The sequence below is a fragment of the Leuresthes tenuis genome, unplaced genomic scaffold, assembly GCF_036924035.1.
Source record: "Leuresthes tenuis unplaced genomic scaffold, fLeuTen1.0.hap1 SCAF_23, whole genome shotgun sequence".
NCBI classification, from domain to species: domain Eukaryota; kingdom Metazoa; phylum Chordata; class Actinopteri; order Atheriniformes; family Atherinopsidae; genus Leuresthes; species Leuresthes tenuis.
This window is the reverse complement of record NW_027325377.1, coordinates 7365660-7383309: the sequence shown is the minus strand read 5'-3', so window position 1 is coordinate 7383309 and position 17650 is coordinate 7365660. Positions and strand designations below refer to the sequence as shown.

General features: G+C 38.2%; 1 protein-coding gene across 2 annotated transcripts in view; it reads right to left on the bottom strand.

Annotated features, from left to right (window-relative positions):
- Nucleotides 1-1196: 1196 nt before the first annotated feature.
- The window catches only part of ano2b (anoctamin 2b), a 71018-nt gene continuing 54564 nt past the window's right edge, over nucleotides 1197-17650 (bottom strand). For both annotated transcript variants that reach the window (XM_072377714.1, XM_072377713.1), the window contains 2 exons: nucleotides 6190-6295; nucleotides 1197-5039 (listed from right to left, as the gene is read on the bottom strand). In XM_072377714.1, coding sequence (XP_072233815.1) covers nucleotides 4671-5039; nucleotides 6190-6295 — 475 coding nt within the window. In that variant the 3' untranslated portion in view covers nucleotides 1197-4670. The remainder of the gene's footprint in view (nucleotides 5040-6189; nucleotides 6296-17650) is intronic.

Below are 17650 nucleotides of genomic sequence, written 5' to 3'. Positions count from 1 at the left end.
CATTTTTATAATACATGCATCTATTATGCATTGTAGAGTCAAATACTTACTCAGCTGCATTCGCTCTGGACAGTGGTGTCTCTCTGTCCCACTGTTAATTTGTCATGGGGTCCATAGTTGTACTTTTCTAGTAATTCATATAAACCAGTGTTAACCATCTCATTAGTTTGCTATGAAGCTGCTTTCTCATCAGGTATATTTTTTCTGACCACAAATACGACTCAAGCATCTCTTTTACTGGATTGTATTGTCATTCTGCCCCTGAGTAAGCTTGACTGTGCAGTATAACATCAGTCTCATCACCCACACAGTAGATTAGCATGTTATCTTGATTTGCGTCAGAACTTCAAATCTTCATATCCTTCTATCCCAGTTGTGGGGCCTTTTGAAAAGAAACAATCTTGAAAGGTGGATGATAAATGTGTCACTAGGTGATTCGATAGCTGAAATGCTGGCACTGACATCCAGCTCACTGTAAATACATCAAAACTCTCTTACTCTTTTATCCCTATTTGATATGTATTCTCAACTTCTCAGTTTGCTTACCATCTTGTGGCTGAAAAGAAAGATGCCATCATCTACCAGCTTCAAGGAACCCAGTTTCATCTGGACAATGTAGGCAGCACTGGGAGGATCATTTTCTTTGATTTCTCCAGTGCAATGCCTCCACAATCATGCTGGAGAATGTCTCTGGGGAGAGGAGCGTCCGGGTTTCCCCCCTGGACCTGTTGCCTCCATGACCCAACCCTGGATAAGCAGAAACTAACAGATGGATGATATTTACCAAAACTATTCTCTAGCTTGTTTTCTTCTTTTGTGATCTTTATTCGTATGTTGGGGGAAAAAAAGTCTTTAAATGTTAGATGTGAGCTAACATAGTGTTATTATGTCCTCAAGTTGATTTAACATTTCTTTTGTGATTTTAGCTCAAGATATACAGCAGGAGTGGGTTTTTTTTTTCTTCCTCCCATATCATTTCATACCAAAATAAAATGTTGGGCTACATGTCTCTGAGATAAAGAAAAATGAGTGTCTTCATGTCTGTACATGTAGGATTATGTCAATATAGCCTACATATAAGTGACTACCCTCTGAGTGTTATTCTTTTTTTATGAAAAAAGTTTACTGAAATAAAAACAAGATGGCATGATAGATCGAAACAACACAGAAAAAAAGACTTTGTATTCCACCTGACAGTTCTGTATTCAATAATTTACACATCAGCTTAAGGTATGGATGAACAACATCAGCTTGTATAACAAATATATTTTCATCACAATTTCCTAAAGTCAGTTTTAATACATTTTAAGTTAACAGTCTGTCACTGAGTTGTAGCTGAGCAGACAGATGTTCTGTTGAATTCTAAATAAAGAGCAGTTACAAGGCATCAAAAACAGCACTGAAGGTTTACAGCATGTCGGCAAGTTAACAAGAACTGGGTATGGTGTTATAAGATGGCTCCCATTTATTTCTGTGACAGTTTGCTCACCCACAGTACACCCTCAAGACGTTTGTACATGACGGTTGGCCAACAAGACACATTGGCAGGACTGCCTCTGAACTCCCCACAGCCAGGCCCTGGACACATCCATGATTAAAGTATTAATCCATTTGTGTAAAGATATTAGTAGTTATTTCCAAGAGAGTTTGGACGCTGTGTAATGTATTTCAAGCCTGTATTTATATTGGATATAGTTCAAAGATAAAACATTAAATGTGTTCATGTCTTTGCTCATTATACTCAGTTTTAAATGTGACGCAATTGGCTTAAAAATTTTGGAAAAAGAAACAAACAAGGAAGCAAGGGAGATTAGCTTCCACTCCCAGACTAAAAAATGTAGCCAGAGTTTATATCAAGTGGGACAATCCCATGGTTACAAAAATAATTTCTTTGATCAAACAAACTAAGATGGCAGCTGTCGTTATTCTTCTAATTCTTATTAGTCATTACTGGAGATTATAGCTGTATTCATAAAAAACTAAATCAAGCAATCAAAAGTAAAGTAAGTACACAAGTCTTAGATTTTTCAAGATGTTAAACACTGTTAAGATTAAACAGTCTGCCAAAGAAAGCATTAATAGCTGCTAACAGTGGTTTTAGACATAAGATGTACCTGCAGTTCTATACTTTGTAGCTCCAAAATGGATGCACCAAGTGTTAAGAAAAGTCCAAGTTTCTCTGCTGTAATTACAACTTGGATAGTGAATATTCAAAAGTGTGAAGCCTAAGATCTGTCCGAAATTACATTACACACCCTTATCATCATTGGAATACTATGATATTACCATTTGCAGACTACATAGTCATTTTGAATTGAGCTGGCTGCTGAAAAAGCTTTTATGTAGTTTTGGGGAAAAAAAGTTGTAGTCTGTACAGTAACAGGATTCATTACTGCTTGCACCAATCAGCCGCAACATTTTGATCACCTGCCTGATACTGCGTACAGTGGGTCTTCCTTTTGCTGCCAAAATGTCCAGACCCATCAAATTTGGAAATTTGTCTTGGACTCAAAGTGCTGTGTTTTACAATTAATTTAAAAACACAAAAGATGTACAAGACAGTACGTAGCATCCTATAACTCATGCTATACTATTATGCTTTAGTATCTGGCCTCAAGCTGTCAGTAGCAGAATCTTTTAGTCATGAAAGCCATGTGGGGCCTCCATGGATGTCCACAACAGATGCTCAATTGGACTGGGATCTAGAAAAAGTGGGCCTAAATCAATGCCTGCAACTTGTTGCTGTGCTCCTAAAATTGATTTTGAGTCATTCTTGCAGTGTGGCAGGATGCAATGTCCAGCTAAAAGAGGCCACTGCCATCAGCGAATACTTTTTCCTTGATGAGTCAGCAACAATGTTAAGGTATTTGGTAAATGTACAAGTAGCATCAACATAAATCACAGGGTTTGCTTGCAAAACATTGCCCGAAGCATCACACTGCTCCTACTATGTCTTCCACAGGTTAGCACTGAACAGGGACCAAGTCATTAACATGATTTAAAAGAAACTGTGATTCATCCGTCCAGATCACTTTCTTCTGTTGTTCTGTGGTCTAGTTCTGATGGCCATGTGTCCATTTGTAGGTGTGTTTAACAACACACACAGGTCACCATAGATCTGTGGCTGGGACACCTTTTTTATCAGAGCAAGTATCAACTTTTTCTGGAGTTGGAACTACAGCAGCTCTTCTGTTGGATCAGACAACACAAACCAGTCTTTGATCCTCTGTTACATCAATGGGCCTTGGCGGCCAATGACCCTGTCACTGGTTCACTGATTTTCCTTCCATGGAACATTTTTCTTAGGTCCTAACCACTGCAGAATGCAAACATCTCACATGATCGACAACATCTCACAAGATCTACAGCTGTGGAGATGCCATGATCCAACTGTCTGTCCATCACAATTTGGCCCATGAGAAAGTTGCTCAAATGCTTATACATGCCCATTTTCTGCTGCTTCTAACACATCAACTTCAAGGAGACAATGTTTACTTGCGACTACTTCATCCCAATCAATGCCAAATGTCACTGGAATGACTTAATGTTTTTTTTTACTTGACCTGTCAATGCTCATAATGTTATGGCTGATTGGTAACCAGAATTCAAATTTCAGTTTGACTTGCAAAAGCTAACTCAGTCTTTTTGCTTTTACTTTATAGAGCTCAAAAGCTAAGTGACTCTACACAAGGTAAAGAGTACGGTTGAGGCAACAGGAACTCGTTAGTGAGCTGCATTGCTTTATAATGAAGGGATACCGATGCATTTTTTGTTTAATTCACAATAAACACAGTGAGATCATTTCCAGTTTGCTCACATTCAGAGGTGACCTTCCCTTTGCATTTATCAGTTAATGTTCATACACTCAAAGTCCATATGGCTCATAGGAGATTTCTTACATTTTTTGCTTCACAGATCATCGCATTCTAAAACTACAGCTTGGACAGGAATGCGTAGCACAACAGTGTGCCAGGTTGGCATGTTTTCCAGCCATCAAAAAGTAGGGCAAGGTATCGAGAGGCAATGACCAGCAGCAGTATTTTCAGTCACAATACAGTTGTAGTAAGGTCTGAAAATCGGTCAAAGAGATTCCTGAATTCTAAAGAGAAAAAGTACAGAAAAAGTATAATGTTGTAAAAGCTACAAAATCTGTAAACAAAATACATAAAGAGCATAAACACATAAAGCAGGAAAATACAGACCAGACGATCCTACCGGTAAGCCACAATGTCCATCAGTCCATTCATGATGGTTAAGTGCTTATTATTGAGCCTGTATGTGAGTTCATAGTTCTTCCAGGCTCCCGTAATATTCAGTTATTCAGCCTAATATGGTAATTATTGCTTCTCTACGCTATGAAGCTTTTGTGCCTCACTAAGTAATTAATTTTTACCAAAAAGTAAAAATGCCAACATTTTATCAGGTGAACAGTCATGCTAGTAGGAACAACACACACACACATTCAACCAGTGCAGACATTCACCCACACTTGGACCAGTGAGTACAAATTCTAACGTTCAGAGGTGAGCTGTGATGGTTTAATCGCCGCGCTATTGTGTCATATGCACCAGATCACAAAAGACAAGGGCAAAGACATAAACGGACTGAGTCACTCGAGTTACAACCCTTAGGCCCAGCGGAAGCACCCCCACCTATCAATGCGTTTTATTTCACACTGCTGTGTGCTTTGAGTTTGTATTCTGAGGAGATGAGGAAATATTTCCGCTAAACTGGCTGAAGCTGGCGGCCCTACACCTCGCCCTCGGGCCTCCTCCCCCGTCTCCAGACGTGGGACCAGAAGGAAGTGTACTGTAGCGGCCCAGTATGGGGAAGGCCTGGCCTGGGTTGGCCACTTGGCTTTTGGGGTGAAGGGTAGCATCCTTGACAAAGAGGCTCTGGATGAGCTGGAACTTCTCCTTCTCTTCTTGTAAAAACACGTTAACTAGGAGCTTCTTTTCTCGTTTGAGCTGCTCCACAATGGTTTTGGGAACGTCTGGGATCACCCAGGCAACCATGAGGCTGAGGAACATCACCAGATTCTGGAAAAGGGAGAATGGACAAGAAAAGAAGGTAAAAGGGGGAAAGATGGATAGCCATGGATACAAATGTGACAGAGTGTGTACCCAGTTAGAACCATTTCACTTAGCCCATTAGAACACATTCTTCTACATTTCAGGTCAGTCAGCTTAATCATTATCAGTGCTACTTAGTCTAAATATGGCTATGGTGTTTTGCTCAAACTTCAGGACCCAAACTTACTTAGCATGATATTATCTGGAAGATTCAAGAATCGGGTTAAACACCAGTGAGGGCAAAAGAACTTCAGGCTTTATGTATCAAGCTAAATAATGAGGAAGAAGCACTTTATGTCATGTGTTAGCCATTAGCATGTTAGCGGATGCTGGCACAGCAATTGCAATTTGCATCAGTCACAATTTTCCAGACTATATTATCAGTCCCAGTTATACAACAATGAATCATGGAAAAAGAGAAGGCAACTATTAGGACTGAATAAAAAAAAAATAATAATAACTTGTAGCCTACAGCTAAAAGCCTCTGCACATTTTTGATAGGATACTCTCAAAATAACATTAGCTACCTAAAATACCAAGCTCCAGGCTCCACTAATGAAACAATAAGATAAACCATTATCCCTTCTTGCTTGGTTTCTGTGTCTGTGGTAAATGTATGAACAAAGTACTTTGTTTACTTGCTGATTGCTTGACACAAAGGCTCTCAGCAATATTGTATTGTACTGCTCCTGGTTTGTTGAATTTTTTCTGAGACGTGCTAACAAACTCGACAAACACAACCACAAAGTGACCCAGCTGCTAACATTTTACAGGAAGTAAGTTTGCCTATTCTAAGGGAAGTTTTTGAATTATATGGAGCCCATTTTTCTGTTATTTTTGTTCATGGTGTATATGATTCCTGATTTGTTAGTAGATAAGATGAAGGGAACTTCTCTAACAGCTTTGATGTTAGTGGACCATATGACCGACATGTGTTAGTGAGGCATACAGACAAACAACAAAACAGCTGATCACTAACTGAGTCTGGAAATATTCCTGATCGTAACACGAGCGCAACATGATCTACCCGTTTTGGACCGTCAGACACACATATCGAGAGTTCATTACATATCAATTAAATTAAATTGTAAAACACATGAATAAAAACACCTGATACCTGAAACAATATTACAAAAGCCAGTCTTGCAGCCAGAACACTCCAGTACTGTTTAGAGAACTGGTAGGCGTCTTGGGACCAGGGCGGTTCCCTGTAGTCTTTATACCTAAAACAAAACACACAAGCATAAAGAACAGAGGCCAAAAACAGAGACTGTGAAATATCTTAAGTTTTACTGTTTCAGGTTTAGAGGAAAGAATAGCTTATGGTTTAAATGTCTTACAGTTTTCTTCCTGTGACTAATCTGATTTAGTATCTTCGCCTGACTGGGTCTGAGGCTCATTAAAAAAAAAAATCCTCCTCCCATCAGGTTCAGCCCAGACTCAAAGTGCAATAAACTTTATTTGGATTCTTTCCCTCTCCTTACTTTGTAGTAAACACTCTTTATTGTGCTGGCAAAATAAACTGTATAAAACAAGAAACACATGTTGAGCAGGCTGATGAAACAAGAAAAGGAAGAGAGGATAAAAAAAATGTTGGAGAAGGAGAGACAGAGAAGATGTATATTGTTAGTACCTGGGTTGTCAGATAAAACATCCACACTAGGATTTATTTGACAGAGTTGATTTAACCTAACACACAAACTTGCACGGATATCCTTAGGACGCTGCACTGACTTTCCATTCATTGTGGACAGCCTAACAAAATCCTGGACCATAACTTTAGCGATTAAGTTCATGCCAAAACCTACATACAAATACATAACTATTCCATTGTTTTACGGTTGAGATTTCAATCTGTTCCATTAATTTTAGGGCAAAAATCCTTAAGCTCAAGTCAAACCTTTTCCCTAACTCTAACCAGGACCACAAATATGACTTTATTTTTCTATCAATTCTGTCCCGACAAGGTCAACAAATGTACCACAGATATAGTCACTGTATTGTATATATATATATGACTATACTATAAATGTATTGGTTCCAGAATGTTGCTGTTTTTTTTTTTTTGTTTTTTTTTAAATGCAGATTTTGCACATTTTCCTATTCTGGTTTGGATGACATGCTGCTATAATGATTTCTGCTGGCAATTCTGACACTTGCATTTTTAATGATAACCATGTCAACAGGAAAGTTGTTTGCATGTGAGAGCAGCTGATTGAGATTTACAATGCCCAAGTTATGCCTGAAAGAAAAACTCAAATTCAGGTGAACTGAAGAGGGGATGTCCAGGATGCAGGGTAGGAAAAAAGAAGAGAAAGCAGGAGGAAGTTTATAATTATTCATACCAATTTCTTCTGTTGATCGTCATGGGAAATGTGAGATCACTCACGCTCATAAAATGAATGAGCTTGGAGCACTGAACAGGACCCAGCGGAAACTCTGAGCAGGCGATATTAATTGTTTTATGGAGACGTGGCTGCAAGAATGACTCTTAAGACAGTAGATAGAGAGGTAGCAGTAAAGGAATAAGGACTCCAGAACAGTTGGTGTCATCCCACAAATGACACTGTGGAGGAGTTGCACACCAGATCTTACGTTGGCACTGCTGGTTGGTCAACTTTGTTTACCATGAGATACCTGTGTTATCTGTTGAAGCTGTGTGTGACATCAGCAGCTAAGTTGTAGCCAACACCCTAATCCAATCATGGCAATATCTGGACATTTCAACCACACCATTTTTACTTACTTTCATTTAAATGTTATTATTTCTTATCAATCTATTATTCAGTTATTTTTCTCAATAATCTTTGTGGACTGAAAGAGTTACTGAGTTTAAATCAATTGAATGAAAGGTCCTGATCAGCCCACAGTTTAGTGTGGGTCGTCCAATCACCGGAAGGTTGCCTTGCTCAAGGGCTGAGGTGCCCTTGAGCAAGGCATTATGCCCCCCTGTACCCCGGGCGCTGTGAATGGCTGCCCACCACTCCAGTGTGTGGTATTCCTGTGCATGTGTGTCAACAGGATGGGTCAACCTGGTGGACAAATTTTGTGTGTATGACTGTATGCATGACAATAAATCTAATCTTAATCTTAATCTAATGAGCTGACAAAAACAACAACAAGACTGAGTACATGCGAGCTATGAAGTACCTCACGTGGAATCATGTGGTAAGGAGGATGTTACAAGGGTTACAATTGTTTTTATTTTCTTCAAAGTAGCCACCTTTTGCAGTTCACTTGTAGCATCCTCTCAAACAGCTTTATGAGGTCATCATCTGGAATGCGTTCCAGTTAACAGACGTGACCTGTGAAAAGTTCAACTTCTTGTCTTCCTCATGAGTTTGAGACCCTCAGTTGTGCTCCGGTGAGTGTACAGGTAATGGCTCAATTAGGCTCCTGCAGTTAATAATATTATGTCAATAATAGCTTAACTAAATGAAGGTACTGCCCATCATAATTTAAGGACAAAGAGGTCAGTTAATCTGAAAAATTCTTTAAATTCAGTTCCTAAAGAAATAAAACAGTCGTCTGAAACTTGCTCTCATGAAGACTTTACCAGGAAAGAAGGAACAGAACTAACCTCTACTTTAGGAGAGTTACCAGTTATAGTTACCAGGCTTTGAAATAGCTAATTAACATCACTTCAGATTAGAATCTACATTAAGCTTCAAGGAGTTCAGGTGGAAGATATCTCAGATATCTCTTCAGCTGTTTGGATGAGGCAGCACGAAACGGCCGTTCACAGTCAAATGTCTCCAAAGAAACCCCTATAAAGGGGGGGCAGAAAGAAGAGGAGAATTGCTCAAGACAAAAAAGAGAGAATTAACATTAGATTTGTGGAAATCGTATTTTGGTCTGATGAGTCAAAGTTTGTGATGAGTCCAAATGTCTGGTCTTTGTGAGACACAGGGAAGGCTGGTGTGGTTTCCACTGTGAAGCAAGGTGTGGGAAGCATAATGATGTGGGGGGCTTTGCCCGTGACACTGAAACTGAAGGTACAACTAATCAACGTCACTACTGATGGATTCTACAGAAACATGTTATGCCTTCTGGTTTGCAAATAGTTGAAAAACTTGTTTTGAAAAGGACATAAACCCTCGGTACATATCTATGCTCTGTAAGGAGACTTCATCCTTGAGGAGGAGTGAAAGAATGTTGCATCAGACGACTTGGCCTCCACAATTGCCTGACCTAAACTGAGTTGAGATTGTTTTAGAGAAATGGAACAGCAGAGTGAAAGAAAACAGCCACCAATTGCTTCATATGTCTGATAACTCCATCCAGATTGTTCGAAATGCAGTCCAGGGGATGAACTCAAGAAGCTGGTTTGGAAAATGTCAAGAGTGTAGAAAAGTGACATCTCAAAGGAAAAGGCTGCAATTTCAAAAAATCGAAAACATGGAACTATTTCAATTACATGACTCCATATGGATTTTATAATGGTTTGGGTCTTCAGTATATCATCATAAGGAATAACCAAAGCATGAGTAGCTATGCCCAAGCTTTAATCATATGGTACATTAATTGTAACTATTACAACTACCTGCCCAACCCTAACCATGATGGCCTTGCTCACACTAAAGACATATATGGTCATTGAATAATACTCAACGTAGGAAGTAAGCAACAGCCACAATGTAAAAAAACCCAAATCTTTATCAAAGAATGTTTGGATTTCATGAGTTGATATTATCATAAGAATGTTATCAACACAATAGCGATATTTAATTTTTGGTATTATTAACACCCGTATATTACAACATCACTGATGTGAACATTTTTTTAAGCAAAACTTTGGTTTTCCATTAAATTGTATATCTTTATTGTTACAAACACATCTCTGGATGTCCTGTTTTTTTTAGGTTAAAAAGTACTTTTTCCTCAAGTGTCTCTAAAGTTGGAAAGTCTGATACACAAACTGATTTTATATGAGCCTATATAGCCAAGTGGATGGAGAAGTTTTCTGTCAAACATCATAATTTCTTATACATCAACTTGAATGCAGTCAGTCACATATGGGTAAAGGACACAGAAGGATTCCGTCAAAACGAAGGAAACAGCGAAGTGCAAGCCAACTCAGTATAATAATATAAGCATTTACTGGGTGTCTTAAAAAAAATACAAATTAAAAAAGAAAAAGTCAAAAGAGGTGCAAAAAGCAATAACCAAAGAAGCATGGCAGGCAAACAGTTTGCCCATACAAGGGTTCAGTTGCAGGTTACAGCTCAAACCATCAAGCAACACTCAACACATAGAGAATGAATCAGCAGGACATAGTTTGTCAAATACTTTCAGCTTTATGCTACGTTTTCACAGCTATTGTAAAAGAGGGTACATTTCTTTGTGGGATGTACAGTACAACATACAGCATTCATTTGAAGGCAGTCACTGGGAGACAGTTGCTCTCATTGTTAAACTTGAGAGGATCTTTAAGCAGAAAATGCATCATCCTCTCAATGTAATGAATGGGATTTAGACAAAGACCTGCATTGTAGAGCCTAAGCTATCTATAGAGCAGTCATCCAACCAGTGTTAGTTCAGATTAGTGCATTTAGGACATGGACGGAGACATCAAAGCATAGTCAAAATCAGGTTAAATAATCAGAGAAAACACATATAGCTTATCTAAACAAACAAGGGCCAAGACTTTATGATATAAAGTCCCATACCAGCTATTATTGCATGCTTGGCATGGGTAGAAACCTGGATTTTAGAAGCAGGTCGACACTAGTTTCTAACAGTCAGGTCTGGCTCAGTTGCTAAGAGCTAGTGGCCACCCATTTGGGTGGGCCAAGCCCCCATCGAAATTCTCCTTCAACTTACTAAATTCTCATTTAATCGGTTCCTCACAATGCACACAAAATTGCCTTTCTAAGACTGTAGGTGGTGCTGCTGATTTAATTCAGAAATCCCCATCTATTGTGTTGAACACATATTTTACACATGATTTTCCTGTTTTGTAACACACAAAAACATGTTATGAATATCTTAACGAGGTTAAAACAACAAATGTTATCTCAATTAGAGTCAAATTCATTGTAATCATAATCAAATTAATTAAATTCAAAATTTGTCCAATTCATAATTACAAAGCCATTTTTTTAAAAAAGCTGCCTAGCTAGAAAACCAACAGATTGCACCAAAACTTCCCGTCAGTCCAATTACCCGTCCTGAGCATTCATGAGGTGACTTATGACTATTGTCTCTAGAAACTTGTAGTCAAGCAACAGAAGAAGAGCTCTTTAGTTTTTGAATTGGGTTCATGTGCCAGACTCTCTTTGTCAAATGCCGGGATATCTTCAAGTATTGTTGTCACTTTGGCTGAGTGATTTTATCAGCCGTGATTTTTATCAGGTTTATTAAGCCGCGAGTATCGATTTATATTCATTTTTTAAATTAACAAAAAAAAGTTTTAAATTTTTAAATTTTTTAGTTTTTATTATTTTATTCTTCTTCTATTCTTTATTGAAAAGTCAGATGTTACAATGAGTGAACACACAGAACATTAACATAATACAAAACAATGCCAGGGGAGTCACATTTTACAAAACAGTGATAACTTAGTTCATAATGTTATATAAAGTGTATAGCTCAGTTTATAGAACGTAGGATTGTTGTAATGTATTGTTTGAGCTCCTCAAAAATTTAAAAAGATGGTTTGTGATTAGAGAATTTGGATTTGTGTTTATGGTATTTAGCAAGTAAAACAAGCAGGTTGATGATGTAATATTCACAACATAAACATGAGTCTGCGTACGCTGAAGACACATTTGTGACATGTTTGTTTGTTTTCGTTTGTCTGGCGGTGTTGTCTTTCCGAGTCCAATCAGCAACGATTCATGTTAAATCACACTGTCCCTTTAAAATCTTTCAGAAAATGATGTGTATTAAATAGTATCGAATCGAATCGTATAAAATCATATCGAATCGTTGGCTGAATGTCGTGTATCGTATCGTATCATATCATGAGATTAGTGTATCGCTACAGACCTAAAGCTATACTTGATAACTATCTAACAATAACTATAACAAATATAATTTAAAGTTCAAGGTTATGTTTCTTGGTGGTATACAATCTAATTTGATCTATAATTGACCTGGAGTGACATTCGTTGTTTTATCTTTGAAGCTTTGAACACATTCAAAAGACATTCAAAAAGGAAAATGTTGAGAAACATGAAGACAAATGTTCGTGTTTCTTATTTCTTCTGTCGATGAGAGAAAAAGGCGTTTGTGAACACTTGAAATTTTCTAGAAAACCCTCAGGTTATAGAAGGCTGTTTTAAAGAAAGCCTTAGGGAGAATGGGTTAATGGATGATTGTATTGAATTCAGTGGCACCTAGTGGTGAAGTTATGAACTGCAAGTAGACTGAAAAGCTCTTATCTCATACTCCCTGTCCAAGGATGTAAGAGACACTATCCTGAGTGCACAAAAGGCAAAAAGCAAAAGACCCCGTCAAGGCCCATTGCTTGTTATGCCCTACACGATTTGTTAGATTATTTGCAACATGGCAGATTTGTAAGAGAAACCACCTCCCTCTGCAGACATAAAAGGCTCATGCGAAAGTCAGAAAAATAAAACAGATTATTTACAGTTATTTTAGATCATTTATTTAAAAAAAAAACTTTGCTTAGTAAAATAAGTCATTACCACAATTTTCTTTTTTTTTTTTTATCTAAACATGAAAATAACTGCATATGGTACAGTTAAGTTTTCAAGAGGTGTGATTCAAGAGGTTTGTTGGTGAGTTTGTCCCATCCTTTCTAAATTTACAACAATTATTTTTTTTTTTACTTTGAAGGATCCCATTTTCTCTCAGTTGCTGACCCGTGTTGCGGTTTGATTGGATTTAGGCATAAAAAACAACATGGGAACTGAACTAAAGACATCTCCCTCTAGTTACTTTTAAAGTCAAGCTGGAAAATTCAAATTTCACGTCCATCAGCAAAAAAAAGAAAACTTTCTTTTTCTTGTTTTGCGGTGATAAGTTGGCAGATGGAGTAGAGGAAACACTGGATGTTTAACATGTCACATTGTGATGACTCAGATCAAAGTTTCACTTACACAACATAATGAGTTGTTCACATCCACACACATCCCGTCATGAAAAAATTCCTCTGAAGTTCAAATTGATGAAACAGGCTGAATGAGCTGTCTTTCTCAGTTTAACACTAACAGTATAGAAATAAGAGAGAGGGAGGAGGAAATCTGTGCACGTGCATTGCGTATGTCTGTGTGTTAGCAGAGTCTTATGATGGTTAATTCCTTCTCCTTATACAGTCATGAGTGAGGAATGCTGCTCGAGAGAGTGAGCTCTTCTCTCCCTCTTTTTTCTTTGATCTAATCATCTTTTGCTCAACAATATTTTACAGGATTTTGTACTAGGCCAGCATCCAATGTGAACTAAACTGTAAAACAAGGCCTCCCTTCCTGTCACGTTCCTGTCAATTGAACATGAATGGTCCCAGAAGATTAACATAGAAAATATCATTTTACTGGAGGGAAAAAAAGCATTTAGCTCTCTTTGTCTTGCTTTGTGTGTGTGAGTATGTGTCTATTTTCTAGACGCTCCATGTTTGGTTATAATGGAGGAGCTCCACAGCAACTGGAGCATCTAACTCAATATTCTTTCATAAGACCTCTCAATGTGATTATGGTTTTATGGTTGTCTGTGTGTGTGTGTATACGTGCATGTTCATGAGAGTATGAGAGTTACTGCTGCCAATACTGTGCCTCTAGGGACCCAGGAATAAATCTACAGACAAACAAGAGTCAAACCATTCCCACCCTAAAAAAAACATATACACACTCAACCTTTATGATAGAGCACAATTGGTGTCAGGTGACACTCTTCATTTGTTGTACATACGAACATGTATATTACATACAGTATGTCACAAGCAGCAACCAGTAGCAACAGGCCTGGCATCTACCATGCACTCCAATCCTAATTATTCATTCATTTAATTTTCCTTAGACAGAAGGAAAGCAGAGTGAGGGCCAGAAGAGAAAGAAGGGCCGAAAATTACAAACTCTGTTTCTAAATCAGTTGGTATTGCTATTGTAAAACACAAACAAAAGCAAAATGCAATGGTTTCCAAATCTCAACAGTCTTTTTCACAGCAGAACACAAAGCATATTAAAAGTTGAAAGTGACACATTTTATTATTTCATGAAAAATGTTAGCTTATTTTGAATGTGATGGCAGGAACACATGTCAAAAAGGTTGGGACGGGGGTAACAAAAGGCTGCAAAAGTAAGAGGCTCTTAGGAGAAACAGTTGGACGAACATGTTGCAGCTATTTAGGGAAATTGGCAACAGGTCAGTCACATGACTGGGTATAAAAAGAGCAACTTAAAGAGGCAGAGTCTCACAGAAGTAAATTCAGCAACCAATCAACCAATTGTGGAGCAATTTCAGTATAATGTAAGACTTTGAATATCTATCTATCCATTTTCTATACCTGATTAATATAATTCAGGGTCGCAGGGATCTGAGGCCTATTCCAGCAGTCATTGGGCAAGGGGCACAGTACACCCTGAACGGGTCGCCAATCCATCACAGGGCCATATTATCTACAGTACATAAAATGATCAAAATTTTCAGAGAATCTGGAGAGATCTCAGATAGATGGCCAAAAACCAATACTGACTAGATATGATCTTCAACCCCTCAGGCAGTACTGCATTAAAAAGAGGCATAATTCTGTCATGGAAATCCCCGTATGGGCTTAGCACTTTCACAAATCTTTGTCTCTGAACATTGTCTGTTAAAGCTCTACCATGCAAAAAGGAAACCATATGCAAACTTGAGCCAGAAAAACTGCGTCTTCTCGTTTGAAACTTTTCACCAATTATGAAACATCAAGAAACACAAAATATGACAAAGATCCAGGAGTGTTTAGCAGCTAGAATCCTCTATTAGACAAGAATGGGACAACCTTCCTCTCCCAAAGGCCTCAGAACTGGTCTCCTCAATTGCCAGATGTTTACACACTGTTGTTAAAAGAAAAATTAATGCTACACAGTGTTAAACATGGTCCGATCCCAACTTCTTTTTAAATATTTCACTTGCATCATATTCAGGATGGGGGATGTAAGAGCTACTTGGATTGGCTAGCACTGGCTACCAGGTCTTAAGTTGTTACTGTAACTAAGCAGTTATTTTCAATGGTGCAGCACTTTTAATCTAAATATTTTTCAGTGGAGTGGTGCTTTTAATATAGTAGACTCAAATGATGAGAAAAAGGAAACTTTTTTTTTTTACTGAGGGCAGAGAGAGATGGGAAAGGATGCTAACCGCTAAAATAGCTAACTTGAACCCTGTAATAGCCCTGTAATTCCAAAAATAGCAAGATGCTTTGCAAAATAAATGCTTCATTTAAGCAAGGGTATTTTAAGTTTCAAAATTCACAAGAGAGATTTGCCAAATCTGTACACAGCAGCACTACACAGTAATTCAGTGCACATGGAAGTGACATCACTTTCACCACAATAAATGTCAACATCACTACCATCACTATTGAAACTGAGGAACAGTCACTGCTTTCTCCTTGGTAGGATACCACCCCAGCTGACAAGAAGATTATGTGGGAGTAAAATGTACAAATGTAAAAAAGTAGCCAGCTGGACTTAATCGCCTGTTTGGCTGCCAGCTGGTCCTTATGGCGGGCATTTGTTCCAGGTACCTGATAGTGTTAAGTGCAGTAATCTTTCCAGAAAGTGCAGCTTCTAGTAGCAGGCTACTGCAACTAGTGTCTTCACTGAGGCCTGACGTGTAGCCTAGAAGCTAACTTGCTTTCATGGTTTACACCAATTGCAGAGAGAAAGAGGGACAGAGTGACAAAGCTGTAACTTTGTCTTAACCTGGTTATAATTTTGTCTTCTGACTGACTGAAAATGGGGAACAGCATTTAGGGAACATTTATAATGGAACTTATGGAAACCTTCTTAAAAGGGACTTAATTAACCTTTATCTTAATTGCCCTCTCTTACTAAAATAAGTTAGTTAAAAACCCATCCTATATTCTAATTATTCCAAAACCCTTTAAGTTTATCAGATATTTTCTTTGCCGTTACTTTACATGGACAATGCATTTTGAGTCGGTGATGATGGAAAAATTCAAACCACGACTGCTACCATTTCTACAATGATGCAAGTTTTACTGGCTAGCAATAAAGATAAAAAGTAGAGAAAGTCTAGATAGTTCACAGACGCCATAAACTTCATCTTTCCACCGCTCTGGTCTTCTTCACCTTTCTAGTATTGTCTTCAGTACTATCCTCACCACTTTTGCTACACTCAGGTACCAATTGAAAAGGCTGAACAGAAATAGTATTTATCCCACTCTTATGTCCAGAGATAAGGCCATTCTGGTTCCCAGACATTTTACATCATCACGACGCATAGTTTATTGGGATGTACACAACAAGGGTTTTCTCTAACATGATAAAAATGAAGTCATACTGACTCTTTAAATATCACATCAGATAATGCCCCATCTAATAAACGATTCTAGTCTAATCAATCGGGTTTACATTTAAAGGAGATATATTGTGGGAAAAAAATTTGCTTAATGAGCATTTTGAATTGCTTTGTGTACGAATTGTGCTCTACAAATAAACTTGCCTTGCCTTGCCGTTTATTTGGGTATTTAAAGTCACTACCAAGCGTAGTACCAGGGTTATTCCATTCCATTCCTTAAGGGATGGAATAACTTGTCAGCTTGTGAAAAAAGGGTATAATTTGTCAATTTGTCAAAATCCCTTTTTTCTCAATGAAGTCTGAAACGATTAGCTGAAAACTGTGCGGTTTCTCACACTAATTAACAAGCAGAGTTTCTATTTAGCCATATTAATATTTAGAACTACAACACTGAGGATGCAGTAGAGCAGAGATGTACAGTGATGCTCTGCCCACTGGTGCAGAAACTATTTTCTAGTTGCTTGTACTGCTGTTTTTAAATTTAATCAAATATTCAAACCCTTGACGGTTGGCTTCTCTCACAACATCTATTCATTCAACCATCCATCCAACCAACTACTGGCTGTACACCTCCTTTCATATGTGCCATTTCTGTGTCCTTTCCATCCTCATTCCTTTGCATTCTTATCTGATCATTCACTCAATGGTACCATCCCTTCTCCCTCCGCCCTCTATTTGACATGACCATCCACCCATTCATCCAGTCTTGACATCTTTTACTCGCTATCGCACATCTTCATCCATACAAGTCCCAAAGACTGAAAGGATGGCAAAAACATTAACCACATGAAGAATTTGACATACAGAGCTGAATAGTTAGCCTTGAGCCCAGACACAGCTGTGGCACATGCACTGTGCAGTTATACATGCTGCAGACACAAAAACCATTCTTGGGCCATCACCCACCCAATTTCACGCCTAATAAGTGTTAGAGGCGCAAAGCATCTCGTCATATTTCTGGTGTGACGTATCACTTTGTCAAACTACAAAGACGGCATTCTTGCATTTTGACTCTCTGCTATCTTATGTAACAGCAGGTCGGCCTCAGCTGTCTGTGGGTGCCAGCCTCCATGACCTTTTCTCCTACAGTG